A 25,343-nucleotide genomic window follows, 5' to 3' on the forward strand; every position below is an offset into this window, starting at 1 on the left:
TGAAAATAAAAGTAAAAACAATATATGTATAAGTCATCCCAAAATAATTATCAACAAAATATATCTAATTTATTGCAAATGAAATTAGCCATGTTAAAATTGTGTGTTGAGGTGTGTACCTCACCTGTGTATGTGTTGTAACCAAAAATTGATTGACTAAAAAAATCCTTCATTCTACTACCCATCATGCCCATAAAAGAGGGTTGTAATGAAGTACCTTCATGATGAATAACGGTAAAAATTCTTGCCAAATGACTTTAACAGTAATTTTTGGTGTATGACAATCTAATGAACACTTTCTTTAAGACCATAAAAACATCAACTGATTGTGACGAATTACGTGTCTTTTTCTTCCAAAAATGACAGTACTTAACGATAATTATTTGTATCCTGATTGAGAGTAATTTCTCGCAATTTGATTGGCTGGTATTGTCCTAGTAATTTTCTGTACAATTTTTTATTATGTCAATTGGATCCCTTATTTATAACATCAATTGGAATAATCTCCCTTATACCATTGACCTAATAAAATTTGGACAACACTTATAGGGCACACCCCTACCACTTCGACTGGGTTCCCTTTGGCCGGAGGTACTACTTCCAATCGCGTCAGGAATGCCGTAAAGTGGTTTACTGTCGCAAAATTTCTTGGCAATGTTGGTTGAACTGGAAATGGTGGTGGGAAGGATTTATGTTCTTTGTATCTTACTTCTTTTAACTTTAATTTCCTGCAGGTTTTAAATAGTACTGGAAATCTATCTTGGCTGTTTTGTATTTTGGTAGGGGTGTGCCCTATAAGTGTTGTCCAAATTAGGAAGAAACTTTATAAAACTGTACACTGACATTGTACTTACATTCATGTTACTGTACACAAATTTAATTTCTATTTAAAAACACATTTTATTTATACACTTACCGTTGTAGTAGTTTACAACCATTTTAAAGTTAAGGACAGTTCGAAAAATTATAGATTAACTCTGAATTTAGTAACTTCATTAGCATTGTACTATGTTTGATTCATTTTCTGTTCAACATTACATAATGATATAGAGTATCCAATAGCAACGTCAACAATGGACAATTATGACGTCACATACATGATACCATTTTTTTGTACTTCAGGGGTTCTAATTTTGTATACTTTGTCCTGATGAAGCCGATCTAATCGGCGAAACATGTTGACAATAAAAGATGCAGTTTACTTAAGTGTTGTTGTCAATGTAGCGGTATTTGATTTTTTATCTGACAACCCTGCATACCATCTGGTATCCACTTAAGGGAACTCTACCAGCACAAAACATAAGAGGCGTTGGTTCAGCAGCTCTTTATTTACTTCCTTTAACTGTATTACTATATTTTATCATAGTATAATTTCCTTGTAAATTTTAGTAACGATATGTATAATGGCAACTTAGCCAGTAGTCTCAAACATTTTAAATTTACATTTGAAAAATAAATTCTTGTAAATAATGATTACAAAAAGTAAAGAACATAAGACTGTGTTACACAAATTTATAAAAATCTTTAAAAGTGCAATGAAATAATAATTAATAAGATTTAAAATTACTTAACCAAGTGAACATGCATTGATGTTTTGGTATCTTTGATATACATTATACAGTCAGGGGACTTACTTAAACAAGTGATTTTCTAAATCACTGATTCAAGTAACATTATTTCCATAAAGGTTGGAAGTTAGAGTTGTCTTTCTTTAAAAATCAACTATTTAAGTAGTACAAATTAATCACTAGAAGAAGTGATTTAATATTAGTGTAGCTTTAAATATAGAATACTAATGATCCAGGGACTAATTATGTTTCTAAACTTATCAGAACCAACATCTGTGTTGTCTAGGATGACCAGGTCATTTCAGGTGATGACCTTGTACTGAATCTAGGATAATGACATAAAAATCACTTGTTTAAGTATCAGATCTCAATTTCCTTCCCAAAAATCACTTCTTTAAGTATCATTCTTTTAATAACCCCCACTAATTTCAACACCCCCGAACAGTGAAATTTTTATCGAGAACAGTAGAATTTTATTACATAATAAGATGAAACCTTGATTAAAGAAAAATACTCCCACTGCTGTGAAAAATCTTTTAAGAAAGTATCAGTTCATTATGTAAAGCCATTATTATAGCATTTTTTCAACTAAAATAGAATTTTCAGGTAAATGATAGCATCAAAGGCATAAACCTTGCTACTTAAAAGAAGCAAAAAGTTCATGTTTTTTAATTTTACTAATTGAAAGATGTTATTTAAACCTATGTGTTTAAAATTTTGAAAAAACTACAAAATCCCAATTTGTGACAAACCTCCAATTTGCTACTCAAATAAGTGATTTAAAAATCACTTATTTCAGTAAGTCCCCTGACTGTTATAAGAAAATGTACCATAAATACTGAAATTCAGCTCGAAAAAGTTTGTACGCATTATGACCCGAGATTTGATTCTTCAATGCAGGTCATGACCTGCATTTTCATCGTCACAGGTTGACAGGTATGGATGGCTACAGTGCTGAAGGTCCTGGGTTCGATCCTGACTCAGGACACTGGAAGTTCAGTACTATTAGTAGGGTGATTTTCACCCTCCCACACACATCTCTGAGACCTAGACCGGAGATTAAACTAGAATGGGTACTTTGGAGGTCTTGGTTGGTCAAAGTGGTCCCCGACTTTGACCTGGAGATCAATCTATAGATATCTCTCAGTTTGTCTGTTCCCACAAGAAGCCCGGTGGTTTTCTCCGAGTTCTTCGGTTTCCTCCACCATAATAACAGATAATGTCAGGGACCACTTTGACCAGCCAAGTTTCTCCTAACACTCCCACTGTGCTGGGTTGGGGATTGTCCTGGTAGTGGGTTGTATACAAGTTAGTGACACATCTCCATGATAGGGATAGTACACAGATTCCACTGTACCCTCGCAGCAATCAAGGGGTGCTCCATTTACGGAGGGATCTTCGTACATACATACATACATATAAACATGGTAAAATTTTAACCAACTATAGTTACTATACACTAACGGTAGCCGAAAATGACTGGTTGACGCCTGACGTAAAAGGGCATTACTACCCTCATAAATCATGTGTAAAAACCAATGTTACAGCAATACTTTAAATACCTAAAATGATGTGATTTATGTTCAATATGTATGACATGTATGAGCTTTTGATTTTGCCATTTGATTAGGGCTTTCTTCTTCTTTCTTCTTTGAGTTTAGTATTTTTGTAATTACTTTTTCCTTACCTGGCAAACATACATGTCAAGTGACATGATATTCGCGTGTAATACACGCTTTTTCAACGGTTTACACGCGAGGATTTTGTCACATGGCGTGTACACGCTTTTCACCACTTTACACGCAATTACTCGCTTTTTCGTTCTTTTCATTTTTTGGTCGTTAGTGATATCGCTATTCTCGGTTTTTTTCCTTATTCGGTGATAAATACCGAAAAATTCGAAGTAATTGTTTGGCTGCCTTATTGTTTATTTTTCTATATGGACAAACAGTAAAAGGTAGTTTGTGATTAGTTTTAATGATTTTGTGACTTTCTTTCAAATTCACTTTATAGGGGAAATGTGCACAGAAAGAGGTCATTTTCAGGGCCTGTACCGTCGTCTAAAGTGCCGATTGTTAAGCCAAAACGATGTGTACAGCAAGATTCAAGATTTATAAATTATATTTTTGGAGTTCGAGTTTCAATGATCGAGTGACAAGTAACGCATAATTTGTGCATTCTATGTTACAATGATAAAAACCCCAATACATGTGAGAGGAGAAATACAATGTAGCTATTTGAATAAGCATTTAACATGTTTATCTATTAGGCCAATTAAAATTAATTGATAGATTTTCATCCCCGCCCGCCCCTCTGAAAACATCCCGCCCCGATTTTTTTTTATTTTTACAAATTTACGATTTCCGGATTTTGTTCATATCCGTTTCCGGTAACCGTCAACATTTTGTTTCAATTTTAACTTCCTGTTTCAAATTTCGGTTTTCATATTTCTTCAAGTAACTAAAAATAATTCTGCAGCACTATGAAGACAAAATCATCTACCGAGAATAGAGATTGATTACGAGAAGGGCATGAAATAATAGGCTTTCAAGTTATACTCTGTGTCCAAGTCTGCACATCACGGAATGACACAAATTGTTGTGATAAGAAAACGGTTGATTTTTTCATTAATAAAATGACTTTGTGTCAGGAATTTTGGACTGTGTATCCAAAGAGCAAGAATCGTGGAACACATTGGTATAAAAACATAACTGATTAAACAAATTGACACAAGCACGAACTTGTTAGATTTATGACAATATATTGAGTTGAAAAAGTCGGCAAACATTCACTTAGAAAATTTTACCCTTGCCGATTGTTTTTCTGTTGTTGTTGACAAACAGCAAACACTCTCAGTCCCAATACCCTCAATAGAGTCATTAAACAACTTTTTTTTTGAGTTCATGTTTTACATTATAATTATATATGCATCTTGAAAAAGAATCAGAAAAGCACCAACCCTATTATTTTCAAAACTTTTGAGTTATTTTATTCTGTACTCATGATACTTGTGTTGCACTGTTTCGTACAAATGCATATTTGCTTCATTTTATGGAGACCAAAAAAAATATTGCTTAGAAAGGCAAATAAATTCTGTGAGAAGAGAGCATTTCTCTATGTTTTTGCTGTTTACTAAAAATAGGTTTTTAAAGCAGCAATTACATGTAGAACAGTGGTTGCCAACTAGGGATTTGTATAAATTAAGACTTGAACAATTCTGTACAATTCCTTATACAGGCCGTACATTGACCTATAATGGTTTACTTTTATAAATTGTTATTTGGATGGAGAGTTGTCTCTTTGGCACTCATACCAAATCTACCTAGTTCTATATATATGATTTAAGCTTATTATTATACTTCCGCTTTTAAAAAGGGGTTTTACCTCTGTCTTTTTATCCGTCAGTCTGTCCGGTTTTTTTTAGGAACTCCTCGACAAGGATTTCTGAAATTGGGTTACAGGGTTATATAAGTCAGCTATACCCTGTGATGGGTTTTACGATTCATCACTCAACAACTTCCTGTTTACCAAAATATTGAGAAAGGGGTATTACTCAGTGAGAAGTAGCTCACAGTTTTACTTGTTACACTTGCATATATGAAGAACACGTCACCAGAGGGTTTCATAAGAAATAAAAATTAAAAAATTAAATCCTCCCACCCGCCCCATTTTTTTCAAAATTTTGGATGAAAATCTACTAATTAATTTTAGTTGGCCTAATGGAAATCAAATTTATAAAACATTTTTCAATTTCAATTTCAGTTTCAAATCTAGCCTATACAGCAACAGATTTCTACAGGCCATGGGGATAAAAATATCACAAAACTGTTGGATCAGCTCTCATAGTACCAGCTTTCTTCTGATGAACTACCCAGTTTTAACCAGGCAATAGCAATGGGAGTAATGGCAGAGATAATAGATGACATTTTACATTGCTATAAAAAAACAAACATTATGACATTCTTTCAAATCTTGATGAAGCTATCAATTCCTACTGTGGGAAAGCCTTTTCAATTATAAAGAAATTGACACTGAATTCTGATCAGAACTTGACTATGGTACATTTGTTTGTGCGCTGTTATCAAATAAATGTAACTAAACTTGAAACTGGCAGTTGTTTTGAATATGTGCCTAGTGGTGGTGCTTTAAAAGCAACATAACAGACCACTGTTTATTGTTTAATACAATAAAAGTTCATAGTAGAATATACATTGTTTTTTTTATATTCAAAATTTTGTATGAAATTATGAACATTACCACATTCATATTAACAAGTCCGCATCTACGTCACGCGTTTTCACACATGTCATGACATGATTTCCCATTGTCAGAGGTTGACATGTATGCTGGCAAATTGAACGGTGCAATTTTCTCAGTATATCGTGTGTCTGGTCAAATAAAGGGGAATTAATATTTCGATAAACCAAGGATTTGTAGAGTAGTTGTGTTGTAGACTATTTTAAATCTAAGAAAATGGCTGATATAACGTTTATTAAACGTTATAATGTTACTTTCGTTTTGGTAAGCTTCTTCTTCTCTAAGTAAATCCCTCCGCCGGTCTCACCAATTAGCGACAAGAAGACAAGAAGAATTTTAGCGAAAAGAAGCGTCAAGAAGCGACAAGAAGCGACAAGAAGAATTATTTTAGAGACAAGAAGCGACAAGAAACTATTTAGCGACAAGAAAACATATTTCTTCAAATTAAAATGACATATTCCAAATATATATTAAAAGAATATGCAAAAGAAAACAATTTCAGCGACAAGAAAGTTGACATTGATAGAAAAAAATTGATCCATTTTTTACAAAATATTTTATCATTTAATATGTATAACAGCCAGTATTACGTTTACCCTGTTGTATTATGAGATTACTTTTCCTTGTGTTTTAGACAAGGCTTCAAAGAAAAAAATTATAATAGCCTTTCAAGACGTCATAATCATTTGGACTAGTACAATATATGTTACGTTAAAATGAATTATGTGTGCATCATTATCCTGAAAATACAGACACAAATCGTGAAATACAAAGAACTGAAATCAAACAAGAGGAAAAGAAAATTAAAATGTGAATATTTTCATCATTTTATTTTGTGTGTATAGCCTCATTAAACGATAGTTATCATGTTTATGCATATTGATTGAAGATTAAAGGATATTCATGACAAGCTTGAGTTTTCAACAGGTCTTTCTTTTTTCAATGTATATTCTGGCGCGTGTAATTGTATAGTCTGACGCGTGTACAAAGTTGAAGGTGTTAATTGGGTGTTATTGTAGCAATAAAACAAGGGACACGCGCCTCGTTAAAATCATTTGATGTTCCACATTGTGTGTACTGTTATTACCTTAGAGTGAAGCCACATCTAATGTTGTTCCTATCAAGAACAATGAATTATACTGTTAAAAAGGAAATAATATTTCATGTTTTTAAAAATTAAAAAATTTTAAAAAAAAAAAATGGACCCAAGGTAGAACCACGTCCTCGTCGTGGGGTCTGGAAAAATGCTTAAAAAATAGAGATGACAAAGCGTGGCTGAGAGTTCTACAAATAAAGCATAACAAGATTATAGTTTACTTAGAGCATAGCATTAACATGATTAAGCACATGAATCAAAAGATTATATTCCATTATGCCCACTCCATCTATATCACCATTCGTTTATTCATACTTTGACTTTGCTGAAAACAGATACATACATTATATTATACATATTCATCATATTTAATATAAAAAAAAAAGAAGAAGAAGCTCAATCTCTGTATCTATGATGAGTTTATTTTCTTCCACACAAATGTTTTATTTCTTCATCTATCAATGGTCATCAATATAATATAAAAAATATCTGCTCATATATATAAAAAAAAAAAAAAAAACATTAAATACAAATTTCTTTATATCTAATTTAAAAAAAAATGTTTTCTTGTCGCTAAATAGTCTTCTTGTCGCTTCTTGTCGCTAAATTTATTCTTCTTGTCGCTTCTTGACGCTTCTTGTCGCTAATTAGTGAGACCCCCTCCGCAACGGAGCACCCGTGTCACACGGTAAAAAATCCCTTATTTTTATTTAATACTGTTTAAAAACATGGAGCAGACTAGATTAGAATATATACAATCCTTACAAGAATATTGTTGTCCTAAAACCATGTAGTAATGTAAAATCTATCATAAAAATATTTACACACTTTCTTGTTCGGAACTTTCTGGATACTTCTTTGGGAAGTAGGACAAATCGCCCCACACCAAATCGCCCCACGTTTCATCAACTTGGCTTCCGAGCTGGCTTCACTTTTAAAAAAAATCATCCCACTTGCGTAAATGTTAATAAAATGCAATTATAATTGTTTTAAATAAGCTTATGTAATGCTAATCGTTAAAATATGCTAATCAGTGGTCATCTGTGGATAACATACTTACAAAAATAGAATGGATTTGTTAAAAGTCGAATAATCAGAGAGAAGTAAATGAAAACAAAAAATCGGTATAAGTGCGGCACTATGAACATCAAAGACCGTTGAGTTATACTTAAACAATCACCATCCTCACCGAAAAGAAAATGCATGACTTAAACGTTGAAAAAAACCAAGTTTTGAGAAACCCATATTACTATTATTAATATAACAACAAAGCCTTGTAAAAATGTTTTATGATAAAACTCTTACAATGTGTGTGTAAATATTAGTGATACTAGTAGTTTTTTTTTAATACGTCTCTCATAATTCTTCTAAATATTGGCTTAATTTTTGTTTTAACTTTTATACTTTTACAAGCCAAATGTGCTACTGTATAATTGATGTCAATACGTATATAAATGATAGTAGTATTGTGATGAAATATACATATTAAAATATTGTGCAAACGTACATGCAGAAAGATTAGATCAGACATGAAGTTGTTTTGATAACGGTTAATTAATGGCACACTTCGTGTGTGAATAAGGGCCGATTTACTGGTAATCGACATGCTTCAGGTGTGAAACAATGATCAATGAATCACCGGCACGCGAACTGCAATACATAATTTGTTTATTAAAGTGTCACATATTACTTGTGATTTCTTATAGGTTAAAAAATTATCAATAATGTTTAAATATACGTGATGTCAAGTGCCTTTGCATAGAATTGTAAGTAAATTGGATTATGAAATAAAATTATCTATCATAATTATAAAAAATTAAACCAATACATTTTAATTCTTATAGGCATTTATAAAGAGTTGTATAATCAGCTAGTACAACAGGAAGAAGAGATAAATATTTACTACTTACACGAAAAAACTAAGACAGGCATGTTCAACGCAATGTTCACTAAAAAATATCCTTTTCATATTCTATATGGATCTACCTCAGGATGCATTGGGATACTTCAGGGAGTTAAAATATTCATATCTACGGATATAAACGTAGAAAACTTGTATTATAATGCTAAAAAAATATAGGGTACGACTTAGTAGAAGTACGAGTTGGTAGAAGTACGAGTTGCCGAAAGTACGAGTTGGCTGAGTACGAGTTGCCGAAAGTACGAGTTGACATGTATCCCAATCTCGTTAATTTTTTATTTCTGCCATTTCGCCCAACTTAATTTAAAAAGGTAAAATCTAGATACGTGTATACTGAATTTTCAGCTCTGCCGACTCGCCCCACTTCAAGTGAAAACTAATCTACATATACACAGGATACTGAAAAACGAAAATGTATTAAATTATTATTGTTGAAATGATTAAATGATGTTTCACTTTCTCAATTGTAAAACCATTATTTTAACATGTGTAACTTATTGTATTATTGGAGAATAACTTATTATTGTATACATATTTGCATAAATAAAGGCAACAGTAGTATACCGCTGTTCAAAACTCGTAAATCTATGGACAAAAAAACAAAATTGGGGTAACAAACTAAAACTGAGGAAAACACATTAAACACAAGAGGAGAACAACGACACAACATTAAAATGTAACACACACGGGAACGGACTAAGCATTAGACAAAATCCGATGAGAATAACCAATATAACATCAAAACCAAATACATGAATTTTGGGATAGAAAAGTACCGTGACACGTCTAATTATAGTAATGTGAATTCACACTCAAATATAAGAGAAACTGACAAACGACACAACGGAAACACAACGTTAAAATGTTACACACACAGAAACGAACTATGATATAACAATGGCCATTTTCCTGACTTGGTACAGGACATTTTTAAAGATAAAAATGGTGACATAACAATTGAAAAGAACCCCTTAAGAGCTTGCTGTTAGGTGTGAGCCAAGGATTCGTGTTGAAGACCGTGCTTTTACCTATAATGGTTTACCTTATAAATTGTGACTTGGATGGAGAGTTTGTCTCGTTGACACTTATACCACATCTTCTTATATCTGTTTGAAATATTTGAAATTATTTGAAAAGAAAGATACCCATATTATCCAGTAAGATTTGTGACGTTAAATATATTCATCAAGTTTCCACTAAAGAAATAACGATATATAGATGTTTCAAACTCGCTACAAACAAATCTGAGGACTTCTATACGGTTTTACTGTAGACAATGATATTCAGGCATGGCGGCGAGTCTCTACTACTATTTTGGAGTTTGACTCATCTGCATCAAGTACAAGTAGGGACTTAAATACATTTTATCCTCGACTTTTGGTGCCTATAGCAGATTAGTCATAATACATTTCCTTTATTAAAATAATTATTTGCAATGTACAAAAAAATGTACCTCATAGTTAAAAGTGAGGGTTTGTTTTGGTTTTTTTTAAGAGAGATTTCTCCATAGGACACAAACTACTTAGGCCTCCTGTTTATTTTATAGTCAAAATACCTGGTGCACTTGAGTCAATGTTAATATTATTATAATATGTTGTAAATATATTTTTATGTGACAGCGTTCATATTGTCTTGTTTCTTTTATTTCGCATGTTACATATCTATTGTCTAGATTGTATTGCATACTTGTTATTGTTTATAATGATATTGTTGTATGCAATATACCCTCAAGGAGCCCTAACAAATAAAAATATTCGATTCTTTTCTAATCTTCTATATTTACAACCCTTTTGGATGTTTGCTTTCAATTCTTTTACATACCAGATTTATTGAAAAGTGGAAACTTATTTCCGGTGTTCAAACATAAAAGGGATATCAAAAATGATAGGGAATTACTATCACTCAAACTTACTCAAAAAATTCTGAAAAGATTTTAAAAGAAAGAGAAATTCCGAAAACCCTATTTTAAAAAAAAGCTGCAAAAAGGCTCCATGCACCGGTTGCGCTTCACAATTGATCTGTGAAATATTCGTAGCCTTAGAAGAATTTGAAAGGGAAAGCAGAACCTAATTCGGAATAATCCATATTGATACTGTATAATTTATATGAAAGTTCTGGCCCTTCTTCGTGTATCCTAGGACTATTTACAGCTTATCAAATCATAAGCTTATCAAATCATTGGCGTAGCATACATTGAGGCAACCTATCATGAACAAAATGAAGAAAAAAACAGTTGTCCTTTATACTAAACACCAACTTGTGTCGTATTATTGCGGTCATTAATTCATGATACCTTTTGTACATTCAAGATTTCAAGTATGACAACATTTCCCTCCCTAATTGGAAACACCCTAGTTGGCGGTAGTTTTCAGTAATCTTAGATATATATCGGAGTCAACAAAATCGACACAATTAAAACTGACAGATTCATTTAATCATACCCCAAGCAAACTTGATTGAAAAAAAATCCAACTCACGAGCCTCTTTGGTCGAACCATTTGAACATGCAAATAACAATTTGTATTATTTGAAGGTCTACCGGTTTACATAATACAGAAAAACATCTTGAAATTATCCTACAGGAAAACAATTTTAAAGGGAGCTAACATATAAGATCATATAAAAGAATGGAAATTATGGGTAACAAGAATAAAAGGAATTTAAGATAAATATTTGAACAACACCCCTCATCCAAATCCTAATATGATAACCAGTAACGTCTAAAATTGAAACCTAATTGTGTGTTCGCATATTACTGCAATTACACAGTTTTTATCACTAGCTTGCGGTTTGTTTATCACGAAATGTTGCTGTTCAATCCGGAACCTGTTATTCATTTGTTGTCGTTTGTTGCTGTTTATATATATGTGTTACATATTTCGTTTTCGTTCATTATTTTGTACCTATAATATGCCGTTAGTTTTCTCGTTTGAATTGTCACGTTTATATTTGTCAGTTTTGGGCCTTTTATTACTGACTATATGCGGTAATAATTACATTAGATGTATGTTTCATTATAATATGTTATTCTGATTGGCTAACTGCACATCACATGTTATTCCGTAAGCAATTGCAATGACAATAAAATTTATCATTCATGATGACACGAGGTCCCACAATAAAGTTCGCAGGTGAATTAAATAAAACTTGATAAAAATCGTGTTTTCATGATCCTAGCTAAAAAATGTAATTATAAGTATTGAATGCTTCTTTTTGTAACTTTATAGGGTTGTAAAAGCGTTGACCGTGCGTACATTTTTAGAATGAAGCGCTTCACATGTTTTGAAAAATTAATGCATTTTTTTTTTTTCAGTTATAAATTCAAAGAGCCAAAGTTGTACGCAAAATTATCAAATTAGACATGCCTATGTAAAGGCATTTCTCCATTATTCCAATAGTCTTGATATTCTTGATCGTTGGATAAATAAATGTGAAACACATGAAAAATAGAGAAAAAAATAATTTCCAAATAGAATGATATTATACTAATTTATATAGCATGTATAAGACTGTCTATAGTGACACGCTTTTTGGAATTTATTGAAATTTCAATTGAATGTTTTGGACTACCAAATGATTTTCGTTGTTTTCCATTTTAAAGGTACGCAGCTAAGTCATTTGATTGCTGAAAAAACCCCACCTTTTTTAATTGTTTTCAGGTGAAAAGTACAGAAATAAATACATAATAATGGGTTTTACTGTGCGTATTGATGTGCGTTTGTTGGGTTTTTTTTTTTTTTTTTCTGAATTGGCTAGAGGTATAGGGGGAGTGTTGAGATCTAAAAACCATGGTTAACCCCGCAGCATTTCTGCGCCTGTTCCAAGTCAGGAGCCTCTGGCCTTTGTTAGTCTTGTATGATTTTTAATTTTAGTTTCTTGCCACGGTGTATAATTCGGAGTTTTGTATGACGTTCCTTACCACTGAACTAGTAACATAAACAAATCCTATATTATAGATATAGGAAGATGTGGTATGAGTGCCAATGAGACAACTCTCCATCCAAGTCACAATAACAGGATACCATTAAAGGCCTTCAACACGGAGCCTTAGCTCACACCGAACAACAAGCTATAAAGGGTCCTTAAAATACTTGTGTAAAACCATTCAAACGGAAAAACCATCGGTCTAATCTATATAAAAACGAGAAACTAGAAACAATTATGAACCACATAAACAAACGACAACTGCTGAACATCAGGTTCCTGACTTAGGACAGGTGTAAACAATAAAACAATCAGAGGAATCAGAGACAAATGCATGTGGTAATAACCATGATAACTGCATCCTAAATAACGAAATTATATGTCGTAATTTATAACTACATCCTAAATCCACTAACTTAATCGACAAGGCTGGAGCCTTATGGTTAATTCAAAGTGATACCCGTCTCTTGTTATAAACTGTATGTGGAATTCTTTAGGTTATTGTAGGGTTCATGTTGCTTAGTGTTTAGTTGTCTACGTCGTTGTATATTATAGGTTGTTGTCTGTCCGTTTGGTAGTTTTTGGTGTTCAAGTTGGATTGACATTGTCAGTTCGTTTTCGACATAAGTTTGACCATCTCTTTTGTTTCTTTCGTCTCTCTTATGAAGGTGTGGATTGGGGTTTACAGAATAGCGAAACATGGACAAAAAAAAGTAGAAAAATAGAGAATAATGAGGTGCTAAAAGATAATAGAGAATAATGGGCAAAAAGTAAGAAGAATAAAGAAAAATTGCATAAAAAATATAAGAGTACAAAAATGAAGCCCCCAACTCCAGACCCTCATTTATTGGTGTTAAAATGCATATTAAGAAAGCCATGATTTTACAGAGAGAGAAAAAAACTTTGGTGAAGATTTAGTAGCAGATAAGCCAACAGAGAAAAAAAATAAAACTTTTGCTGATTATTTATAAGCCATATATATGTTGATGACAGTGCTTTGTTCCAACCATCCATGAGTTGAAACCCCATCTGCCACAAGACGTAGCATTGTAAAAAATAGTTGTGGCGCAAAAGGACGCATTTTTGGCGCAAACGGATTTCTCCCTTCTTCTTGGGTTCCCCGTATATCATTGACGTTTATCGCACCTGTCCTTATATAAAACTCATAAGTGAGATCAACAAGCACTGATACTAAAAAGTAAAAAGAAATAGACAACAATAAGTTATCAATAATCTTTATTTGATCTTACTATCCAAATATACATCCGAATCCAGAGCACGCATGCTCGACAGTCAAATCAGCATCAAGACACAGAATCTGTTCACCTGAAGAATTCTCGTTCACTTCGATGTGTGCATGATAGTCACCCTGGAATAGAAAAACAAATTAGAGAATTCATTCCTTTTCTTTTGAGTAAATTGAAAGGGAAATATTCTTGTAATGTATTGTTTACATGATTAACGGGATTAAAGATTATTTTTTTCTTTATTAGGAAAATAAGGAGATGTGATAATATTGGCGATGACACAATTATCCATCAATGTTCAAATAAAGTGGATATTGCATATATATTTGTTTTGTTATATTTCATATACATGATATATATATGTTGTGTACAAGTTGTAATGTTGTACAAATTATAATTTGTACAAATATTTTGTACAAGTTATCAGTGTTTTATGACCTACTGAACACAAATGGATGATGCAAGCACACAGTCTTTTGTTTCGCATATTTCTGTCATATTTTTTACAACTTCATGATACAGTCTAATACTGAGCATTGATACAAAAACATTATAAGACCACACAAAGATTGTGTATGGAGATGAATATGGTATAAGGAAAAAAATAAAATTAGAATTTAAACCATTCAGGTATCCTCATTTCCAGTTTGAAGACAAGGAGAATAGCACTAGATGTTAGGTTGAAGTATAATATTTTGAATTTAAAACATTCCACTGGTACATTTTATAAGACACACCTGTATCACCTGTTGCAAGAAGGAAGGTGTCATAAAACTTATAACTTGTACAAAAACCCTGTACAAATTATAATTTGTACAAACTTACATCTTGTACACAACATATACATGTATAACAATCTCATTCAGAATATTGTATTTTTATATTAAAATTTACAAAAGTATCAGATCCTCTAGAATATTTAAATATATGATTCTATGTTGGTTGACTTCGTTACAGCTCTTCTATAAAAGCACGCAAAGCAAACCTTAGACCAACTTGCTTGCTATGTTTGTACTTGGATGTTTACAAACAATAGGTAGGCGGAGTTTCAGTCTGTTTTATACATACTGGGATTTGATTGGACAATAAAAAATAAAAATTGACTTAAATGGAGTTAATGTTTATTATCCATTCAAATTCCAGCATAAAGTAAACAGACTAAAACAGACTACCTACCTGTTGTTTACAAACATCTAAAAACATGGTAAGCAAGTTGATCAAAGGTTTTTATAGAATAGCTGTAAATTTTTAATGTTTGTTAGTATTGCCATGCTTGTTTTAGTAAAGCAATCCAATATTTGGATTATACACCGATCAAATTATTTACCAAATAAGAGATGTTAATAGATCATGGGTCATTTTCAAAAAAATGTCGAATGTTCAGTACACCCATGCTAAAATTTGTATTTCTAATGGAAATTTCAGTTGTAATGGTTTAAATGAAAGCTTGTCGGATTCGTGATTCAGAACATTAATAATAAACACACCTTATATCTATTTTGATAAGATTAAACTGCATTTAAGTCCGATTTTGGGGGTATTTGTGTGCGTACAGTGTCAGAAAAACACATTTCAAATGATTTTTTTCCGATTTTCTGATCGCCTTGATATCTGCAAAAGGGACTTTTTAAGAACGTTAATTATTACTCTAACGAAAAATCGTAGCTTCTTTATAATTGTATGTAAAATATTATCTACAAACTAAATTCAATCAGCGTACGGGAGGTTCATGTCCATCCTGTTACCGCTACTTAAATCAGCCGTTAAAATATTCTCCCTATGAATATTGAATCAGTCAGTGTTGATTTCAAAAGTGCAAAGTAATCTTTACATTTAAAACGCCTCGTTTCTTCAACGACAGTGTAGAGAAAAGAAATTTCAAGACATTTAGTGAAAAAAAAATAGAGTGTACTTTTTTTCATTTCTATGCTGTTACCAACAATTTTGATTAATTACACCAACAGTATGCTTGTAAAAAGTGCAATAACGTGTTGGAAACCAAATTCACAATAGAAAACCATAATCACTTCACCAAAGGGAGTAGTTATTTCACAACAACAATCAAAACCGAAGAAATTTGTCTATCCTTTTACTATGGTTGCTATGGTTACAGTAACATAATAGACAATTGTAGACAAAAACGTCGTTAATGTTTTTATCTCAACATATCTAGGTGCAAAACGAATGAAATATTTCGTTGTTTGAACTCATCTTAAGGTTATAACGTCTTAATCTTCCCAATTAAGTATTTGCAAGTGCAATACTGATATCGGTAACAGGATAGACAAAAAGGTAACAGGATAGACTTTTATATAGTGATATATCAGAAACGTACGTTCCTGTTACCAATGAAATAAAGAGAAAAGTAAACTAACTTATGAGGGATTTACTTGATGTTGGGTTTATTTGAAAGGGTGAAAAAATGCCGAACAATATAAATTGCTATCATAGACTTGCATTACTGTTGGTAATTTTTACAACTTTTGAAAACCAATTTTTAGAGGCATTTTTCAGTACAACCTGGAAAATTGGCAAATAATCTCAATGATTATTTTACAGAATGAATATATATAGAAGTTTATTCTCTTGAAAACCATACAATTGACTACCTAAAACAAGCTTAATTAATATTGTATCTAAACCTTTTCTTAATAACCCAAAATTTCTTTTGAAAATGGTAACAGGATGGACAAAATATTGTACCACCGATCAAAAAATGTTTCAAGATATTCTTGTATGACATCATTAAGATTGCATCTTTTAATATGTTGTTCTTAAAGTACTGTTTGTGTTGATTTGCTTATGTAGAGCTAGGGTTGTTTGAATAAGTAACTTTTAATAAATTTTTCAATTTCAAAATACGACACTTTTTGAAAATGACCCAGATAATATAATCATTGCTAAAGACCGCTGCATAAAAACCTAGACTGAATTACGATAGAATGATCTATAAATAAAATGAATGATCACCACGCTGCAAACCAAGAAAGTATATTTGGTATTTCAGGAATGTGGTGCTGTAGCTATTAATAACTATTAACAGAATTATTGCTTACCGCTGCAAACCAATAAAGTATCTTTGACATTTGAGGAATGTGTATGATATAGCTGTTGGTAACTATGATTAGAATGATTGCTTACCGCTGCAAACCAAGATTGAATCTTTGGTATTTCAAGAATGTGTATGTTGAAGCTGTTATTAACTATAAATAGAATGATTGCTTACCGCTGCAAACCAAGAAAGTATCTTTGGCATTTGAGAAAAGTAGATGAAATAGCTGTTGATAGTTATGAATAGAATGATAGCTTACCGCTGCAAACCAAGATTGAATCTTTGGTATTTCAAGAATGTGTATGTTGAAGCTGTTATTAACTATAAATAGAATGATTGCTTACCGCTGCAAACCAAGAAAGTATCTTTGGCATTTGAGAAAAGTAGATGAAATAGCTGTTGATAGTTATGAATAGAATGATAGCTTACCGCTGCAAACCAAGATTGAATCTTTGGTATTTCAAGAATGTGTATGTTGAAGCTGTTATTAACTATAAATAGAATGATTGCTTACCGCTGCAAACCAAGAAAGTATCTTTGGCATTTGAGAAAAGTAGATGAAATAGCTGTTGATAGTTATGAATAGAATGATAGCTTACCGCTGCAAACCAAGATTGAATCTTTGGTATTTCAAGAATGTGTATGTTGAAGCTGTTATTAACTATAAATAGAATGATTGCTTACCGCTGCAAACCAAGAAAGTATCTTTGGCATTTGAGAAAAGTAGATGAAATAGCTGTTGATAGTTATGAATAGAATGATAGCTTACCGCTGCAAACCAAGATTGAATCTTTGGTATTTCAAGAATGTGTATGTTGAAGCTGTTATTAACTATAAATAGAATGATTGCTTACCGCTGCAAACCAAGAAAGTATCTTTGGCATTTCAGGGATGAACATGCAATAGCTGTTGATAGCTATGAATAGAATGATTGCTTACCGCTGCAAACCAAGAAAGTATCTTTGACATTTCAGGGATGAACATGCAATAGCTGTTGATAGCTATGAATAGAATGATTGCTTACCGCTGCAAACCAAGAAAGTATCTTTGGCATTTCAGGGATGAACATGCAATAGCTGTTGATAGCTATGAATAGAATGATTGCTTACCGCTGCAAACCAAGAAAGTATCTTTGGCATTTCAGGGATGAACATGCAATAGCTGTTGATAGCTATGAATAGAATGATTGCTTACCGCTGCAAACCAAGAAAGTATCTTTGGCATTTCAGGGATGAACATGCAATAGCTGTTGATAGCTATGAATAGAATGATTGCTTACCGCTGCAAACCAAGAAAATGTCATTGGCATTGAGGGATGTAGATGAAATAGCTGTTGATAGCTATAAATAGAATGATTGCTTACCGCTGCAAACCAAGAAAATGTCATTGGCATTGAGGGATGTAGATGAAATAGCTGTTGATAACTATACATAGAATAATTTCAGGCTTACCGCTGCGAACCAAGAAAGTATCTTTGGTATTTCAGGAATGTGGAGACTGTAGCTCTTAATATTTACTGCTTGAGCTGGTTGTGGGCATGCGTTATATGTGACACCACTTTTGGCTAGCATGGCCTTAATCTGTGTCCCTATTCCTCCCATAATCCCTGCCCAGTTTTGTGTGACCATATCATCTACCATTGTACAGATATCGTTGTATGTACTGTAAAACAAACACAATTCAGTCAGGCATAACATGATACAGATATCGTTGTATGTACTGTAAAACAAACACAATTCAGTCAGGCATAACATGATACAGATATCGTTGTATGTACTGTAAAACAAACACAATTCAGTCAGGCATAACATGATATAGATATCGTTGTATGTACTGTAAAACAAACACAATTCAGTCAGGCATAACATGATATAGATATCGTTGTATGTACTGTAAAACAAACACAATTCAGTCAGGCATAACATGATATAGATATCGTTGTATGTACTGTAAAACAAACACAATTCAGTCAGGCATAACATGATATAGATATCGTTGTATGTACTGTAAAACAAACACAATTCAGTCAGGCATAACATGATATAGATATCGTTGTATGTACTGTAAAACAAACACAATTCAGTCAGGCATAACATGATATAGATATCGTTGTATGTACTGTAAAACAAACAATTCAGTCAGGCATAACATGATATAGATATCGTTGTATGTACTGTAAAACAAACACAATTCAGTCAGGCATAACATGATACAGATATCGTTGTATGTACTGTAAAACAAACACAATTCAGTCAGGCATAACATGATACAGATATCGTTGTATGTACTGTAAAACAAACACAATTCAGTCAGGCATAACATGATACAGATATCGTTGTATGTACTGTAAAACAAACACAATTCAGTCAGGCATAACATGATACAGATATCGTTGTATGTACTGTAAAACAAACACAATTCAGTCAGGCATAACATGCTACAGATATCGTTGTATGTACTGTAAAACAAACACAATTCAGTCAGGCATAACATGATACAGATATCGTTGTATGTACTGTAAAACAAACACAATTCAGTCAGGCATAACATGATACAGATATCGTTGTATGTACTGTAAAACAAACACAATTCAGTCAGGCATAACATGATACAGATATCGTTGTATGTACTGTAAAACAAACACAATTCAGTCAGGCATAACATGATACAGATATCGTTGTATGTACTGTAAAACAAACACAATTCAGTCAGGCATAACATGATACAGATATCGTTGTATGTACTGTAAAACAAACACAATTCAGTCAGGCATAACATGATAACACAATTCAGTCAGGCATAACATGATATAGATATCGTTGTGTGTACTGTAAAACAAACACAATTCAGTCAGGCATAACATGATATATTGAAATAAGTAGATGTGGTATGATTACCAATGAGACAATAATCTCCGTAGTTCAAATCAAGAGGATATAGGCTATACATGTATATGTAACCGTAAACTTGTCTGCTGTCTCCTGGAAGAAAAAAGGTTGGTGTTAATGTTTTCCTTTTATTTTGTTTTGTTTGGACCCCCCTTTTTGTGGTAAAAATTTTGTTGATGATATAGGGAACCACTGAAGCATGACCCACACTTCAGGCAAGTCTGCATTGGGGTATAAATATGCATTTATTCAATGAAAATTATGTAATCTAAGTTGCCTTTCAGTCGTCTTTGTTATATGCCATTGTCCCCTTAAACCCCACCCCCCCCCCCCAAAAAATAAAAAATAATCTTAATTATGAAATAAGAAATACAAACCATGAACCAACGTGGGAGATACACGGAATAGGGATATCCAACAAGAAGGTTTTCCTCTTTATAGAGATTGTTAGAGAAGAACTAGAGATACTCCGTGTGAGGCTCCCATTGATTGATAGGTTGATGTCACCTGGAATTACTACCGGTACTGGGGTTACGCTTACACTTCCGAGGGATAGAGGTGGGTTCGATTTCAGAGTCGCTCCTGAAAATGAAAAATACTCTTTATAAAGAATGAAAATAACACTTTAATATAATGCTTCCAATGAGCTTTATAAGATTTAACTTCACCAAAAACGCTCATATATATATAAAAAGAAGATGTGGTACGATTGCCAATGAATGAGAAAATTCTCCACAAGAGACCAAAATAACACAAAAATTAACAAATATATGTCACCGTAAAGCCGAAAAATAGATAATATACTTATCTTGACGTTTTTTGTGTGTTTAACTTCCATTCTGTATGTGTTGGATGTGGTAATACTCGTCACAAAATGCAAAAATTTAAAAAGTAACATAGAAAACTATAGAAATTCAAAATATCAACATTTAGATTAGAATAACAAAAAAATTTAACAAGAATTTTAGGGTTAATTTATCTTGTAATTAACAGAAAATGTTATGAAATTCCACTCAAGACGTGCCCTTCGACAATGAGAGACAAAAAAATGTCCCGAAATGACAATTATAAAAAAATATTCAAACGAGAGAAACTAACAGACAGATTTATTTTCAAAATAATGAACGAAAATTAACACAAATGGCAATTTTTGAAATACATGCCATTATAAATTTTAATAAAAAAAACTAATTGGTCAAGTTTAAAAGTCAATACTCCGTTCCACGTCATCCAAACTGTACGTTATAATCTGTGAGCGCCATAATTTTAGCATTATCTAAATTTATGCAGAAAGATGTGAAAATATAGGACATAAAGTAGAACAGGATCTGCTCTTATTTTTCTTATCATCTTATCAGCATTTGCCGTACTTTTAAACTAGTCTGACTTAGATCTCAAGGGTTCATCATCTTATCAGCATTTGCCGTACTTTTATACTAGTCTGACTTAGATCTCAAGGGTTCATCATCTTATCAGCATTTGCCGTACTTTTAAACTAGTCTGACTTAGGTCTCAAGGGTTCACCGGAAAACATATTTTGTGCATGAGTTGCAATAAAATTGAGAATGGAAATGGGGAATGTGCCAAAGAGACAACAACCCGACCATAGAAAAAAACAACAGCAGAAGTATAACCGGGAGTTTTCCGTGTTATAGTGATGCAAAGACGGAATACCAATACTTTAAACTTTATTAGCAAGGTCCGGACAGTACCAGACCTAAGACCTAAACTGACCACAAAATAACATACAAAAGCATATATAAAAAACAGTTACTATAGAAAAGGATTAGTGTCCAACGGATTAACTTGTCATGGTCAGAGTGATTTCCATCACGACAAACATATATTTAACAATAGAATTAATTAAACAAAAAGAAATATAAAAGGTTAGATAGACGGATTAACAAATTGTCACTTTAGCACTTAAAATATATTGTCTGAACTTGATTTATATCTAATCGCAAATAGTCCAAATCTTCCTGGTTATATTCGCCACTACTCCACCTAAACTCGGTCTCCGAGTTGGCCGAATGAATTTTGTTATCGTCGTGGGTATCCTCCTCCACGCCGATGATGTTGCTGCGAATTGCCACGCGAGCAAATTGCAAGGGTCGAACGCGCACCTCGGTTTGAATGTTTTATATCTAGATGTTGAATCTCGTGTCTACTGTTTACGTTCTCTTCCCTCAGTCTCTGCATTTCGTCTTCCATATCATTTAAGATGCGATTGTAGTGCATGTCAGTATTTTTAAACTCCATTGTTAAGCGTTGTCTGGCGTTCGTTAAATTTAGGTTTTCCTCTTTCAGTTGAACTATTACTCTTTCCAAATGTTCAGTTCTACTGGTATGTTCGGCTAACTCGTGTTCGATCTTTTGAATTATCCGGCCATGTTCTAAACGTTCCAAATTTACTTTGTCCAAATTGTTCCTTAATATCACATCATCTTTCACTACGGTATCCAATTTTGAATTTTCACACTTGAGTATACTGATTTCTTTGGTGAAGTTTCGGTTAGACTCTTTCAACTTGTTTAGGTGTTGTTTCACGGATTCGTCCTGTACGGAGCACGTAAATGAAGATATTTCCTTGCCCTCAAGTCCTTGAAACGGAAATTGAGACATTTGTTTCTTCTCAATAAACGTTCTCATTCGATCGCTGTCTCTTTGGATTTTGGATTTCGACTTTTTCTTCGGTTTTCGGATTTCACATGACTTAACGTGAAAATTGCACATACGGGCAAAATGTCCATTATGTCTGCACTTGTAACAATAAGCGTTAACTGCATAACACCGATGGTAGGTGAAAACATTCAATGTCTTACCGCAATATTTGCACAGAAAGTCCAAACAGGTATCGGCTTTTCTCATCGGAAACGGATGTCCATTTCTGCAAGGCTGGAAAATCCAGGATCCTTCCATATTGTTGCTTCTGAAGTTAATATTTGCTAGTTTGGGGGAACTAGCTCAAGATCGTGCCGCGGGTACCTCCACCAATATATAACCGGGAGTTTTCCGTGTTATAGTGATGCAAAGACGGAATACCAATACTTTAAACTTTATTAGCAAGGTCCGGACAGTACCAGACCTAAGACCTAAACTGACCACAAAATAACATACAAAAGCATATATAAAAAACAGTTACTATAGAAAAGGATAAGTGTCCAACGGATTAACTTGTCATGGTCAGAGTGATTTCCATCACGACAAACATATATTTAACAATAGAATTAATTAAACAAAAAGAAATATAAAAGGTTAGATAGACGGATTAACAAATTGTCACTTTAGCACTTAAAATATATTGTCTGAACTTGATTTATATCTAATCGCAAATAGTCCAAATCTTCCTGGTTATATTAGTTCACCAACAGGTCTTCAATGTAGCGAGAAATTCCCGCACCCGGAGGCGTCCTTCAACTGGCCCCTAAACAAATATATACTAATTCAGTGATAATGAACGCCATACTAATTTCCAAATTGTACACAAGAAACTAAAATTAAAATAATACAAGACTAACAAAGGCCAGAGGCTCCTGACTTGGGACAGGCGCAAAAATGCGGCGGGGTTAAACATGTTTGTGAGATCTCAACCCTCCCCCTATACCTCTAGCCAATGTAGAAAAGTAAACGCATAACAATACAATGTATGAAATAAAAATAAGAAGATGTGGTATGATTTCCAATGAGATAACTCTCCACCAGAGACCAAATGACAGAGAAGTTAACAACTATATAAAGGTCACCGTGCGGCCATCAACAATGAGAAAAACCCACACTGCATATATATGCTACATGTATTATACTATTCCGAAAGGAAAAATGTAAAACATTTCATACGAGAAAACTAACGACGTGATTTATGTACAAAACAGTGAAGGAAATTGTTAGGATATACAGCAATAAACGATAGCTACTGAATTACAGGGCTGATATGCATAAAACCACTTCAGTTCCAATAGCCAGTCGTAGTACTATTTAATCGTAAGACATGTAGTACAATCTGTTTGTTCGGAACAAATATTACCATAAGTAGTTTTATGCATATCAGCCCTGCCTCCCGGCTTGTTATTATTATGAAAAGCCAACATCTCAATGGATTTGGTCATCATTTAGGGTCTTAAATTGCAGATAGACTATGCGGTATGGACGTTGTTCATTGTTGAAAGCCCTACAGTTGTTAATTTCTGTGTCTTTTTTGGGGGTCTGTTGTGGAGATCTTATTCAACATTGTAAATAGGTAATTACTAGCCTAATTTATTCTTAACTCAGGAGGGTCTGGACTAGGCTTATAGAATAGGGGAAAAGTAGAAAAAATATGCAAAATAAATGGCAAAAAATAATGAACAGAGAAAAAAAAAGGCAAACAATTCCTTTTTTTTTTCTTTTTTTTAAATACAGAAATGAAGGACCCGTCCCCGCCCAGACTCTCCTAAAGGTAAGCTGTTCCTGCCTTCCTATTGAAATAGTGACTTACCACATTTGCTCCACTGTAAAGAGGTATATTTAGCATTTGCTGAAACCATCAGAGAAAGCAAGCATAACAATATCGCCGCCATTGTTGGTTAAAGTACAATCCGAACGAGTGGTCGAGATACGAAGTCAGATCTTATATATCAAATATTTCCACCTTATCTTTGCAGACGATTGTTAGGGTCGTGACATGTTTCCGAATCTAAAATCCTTGTTTTAGAAAATGTTCTTCTAATTGTCTTTTGTTAGTTGACAATTGAAATAAACTATGATGTTGTAAAGATGTATGAGGTCAAATTAAGTAAGAGGTCAACCAAAATAACAAATTCTTAAGTACAATTTAGTGTTATTGTTGAGGTCACCGTGTAGTATTTAACAATAAATGTGATGAAATTTCACTTCATAACCACCGTTTATAGATTAAGAACAATTTGATAATAATTCCGGACTTTCGTGATACACTACGGTGTATATTTGATTTTTGTCAGTAGTTTCAGAGGAAAAGATTTTTAAAAGTTAACGACGAAGACGGCTACCAAGGGATGAGAAAATATCACTTAGCCCTCTGGGCCAGGTGAGCTAAAAAAGCAAAACGGACAAAAAGCAAAAGCGTCAGACAAAAAGCAAAATTATCGGACAAAATGCAAAACGGACAAAAAGCAACGGACAAAAAGCAAAAGTGTCGGACAAAAAGCAAAGTTATCGGTCAAAAAGCAAAAGCGTTCAAAAAGCTTATTTTGAACAAAAAACACAGTATCAAACGATGAGCAAACGATTGACTCTAAATTTAAACTTTCTTAAATATTGCAAGGCGTTCTCCGCACAATGTTACGCTAAATTTCAAAAAATAAATATACGATGAAATTTAAAAACAACACTTCGATTTAACTTAAAAATCCACAAGGAAAGTTACAAATTGC

General features: G+C 33.0%; 1 protein-coding gene across 1 annotated transcript; it reads right to left on the bottom strand.

The window, feature by feature from the left end:
- Window positions 1-13,985: 13,985 nt before the first annotated feature.
- LOC139503777 (ganglioside GM2 activator-like) lies at window positions 13,986-24,584 on the bottom strand. Its single transcript, XM_071293650.1, has 4 exons — window positions 24,428-24,584; window positions 20,331-20,535; window positions 18,517-18,727; window positions 13,986-14,135 (listed from the first exon to the last, which is right to left on the bottom strand). The coding sequence occupies exons 1-4, from the start codon at window positions 24,507-24,509 to the stop codon at window positions 14,016-14,018; spliced, it is 618 nt and encodes a 205-aa protein (XP_071149751.1). The 5' UTR covers window positions 24,510-24,584; the 3' UTR covers window positions 13,986-14,015.
- Between the last annotated feature and the right edge of the window lie 759 nt (window positions 24,585-25,343).

Source organism: Mytilus edulis, chromosome 14 (genome assembly GCF_963676685.1).
Source record: "Mytilus edulis chromosome 14, xbMytEdul2.2, whole genome shotgun sequence".
Taxonomy (NCBI): domain Eukaryota; kingdom Metazoa; phylum Mollusca; class Bivalvia; order Mytilida; family Mytilidae; genus Mytilus; species Mytilus edulis.

Bases quoted from the DNA above. Each gene is read 5' to 3' on its own strand.
- LOC139503777 (XM_071293650.1), bottom strand. From the start codon at position 24,509: ATGGCGGCGATATTGTTATGCTTGCTTTCTCTGATGGTTTCAGCAAAT. The intron at 18,728-20,330 runs GTTTGTATTTCT...TTTGTTTTACAG, and splicing joins ATCTCCCACGTTGGTTCATG to TACATACAACGATATCTGTA. The intron at 14,136-18,516 runs GTAAGCCTGAAA...TTTCTATTCCAG, and splicing joins TACTTTCTTGGTTCGCAGCG to GGTGACTATCATGCACACAT.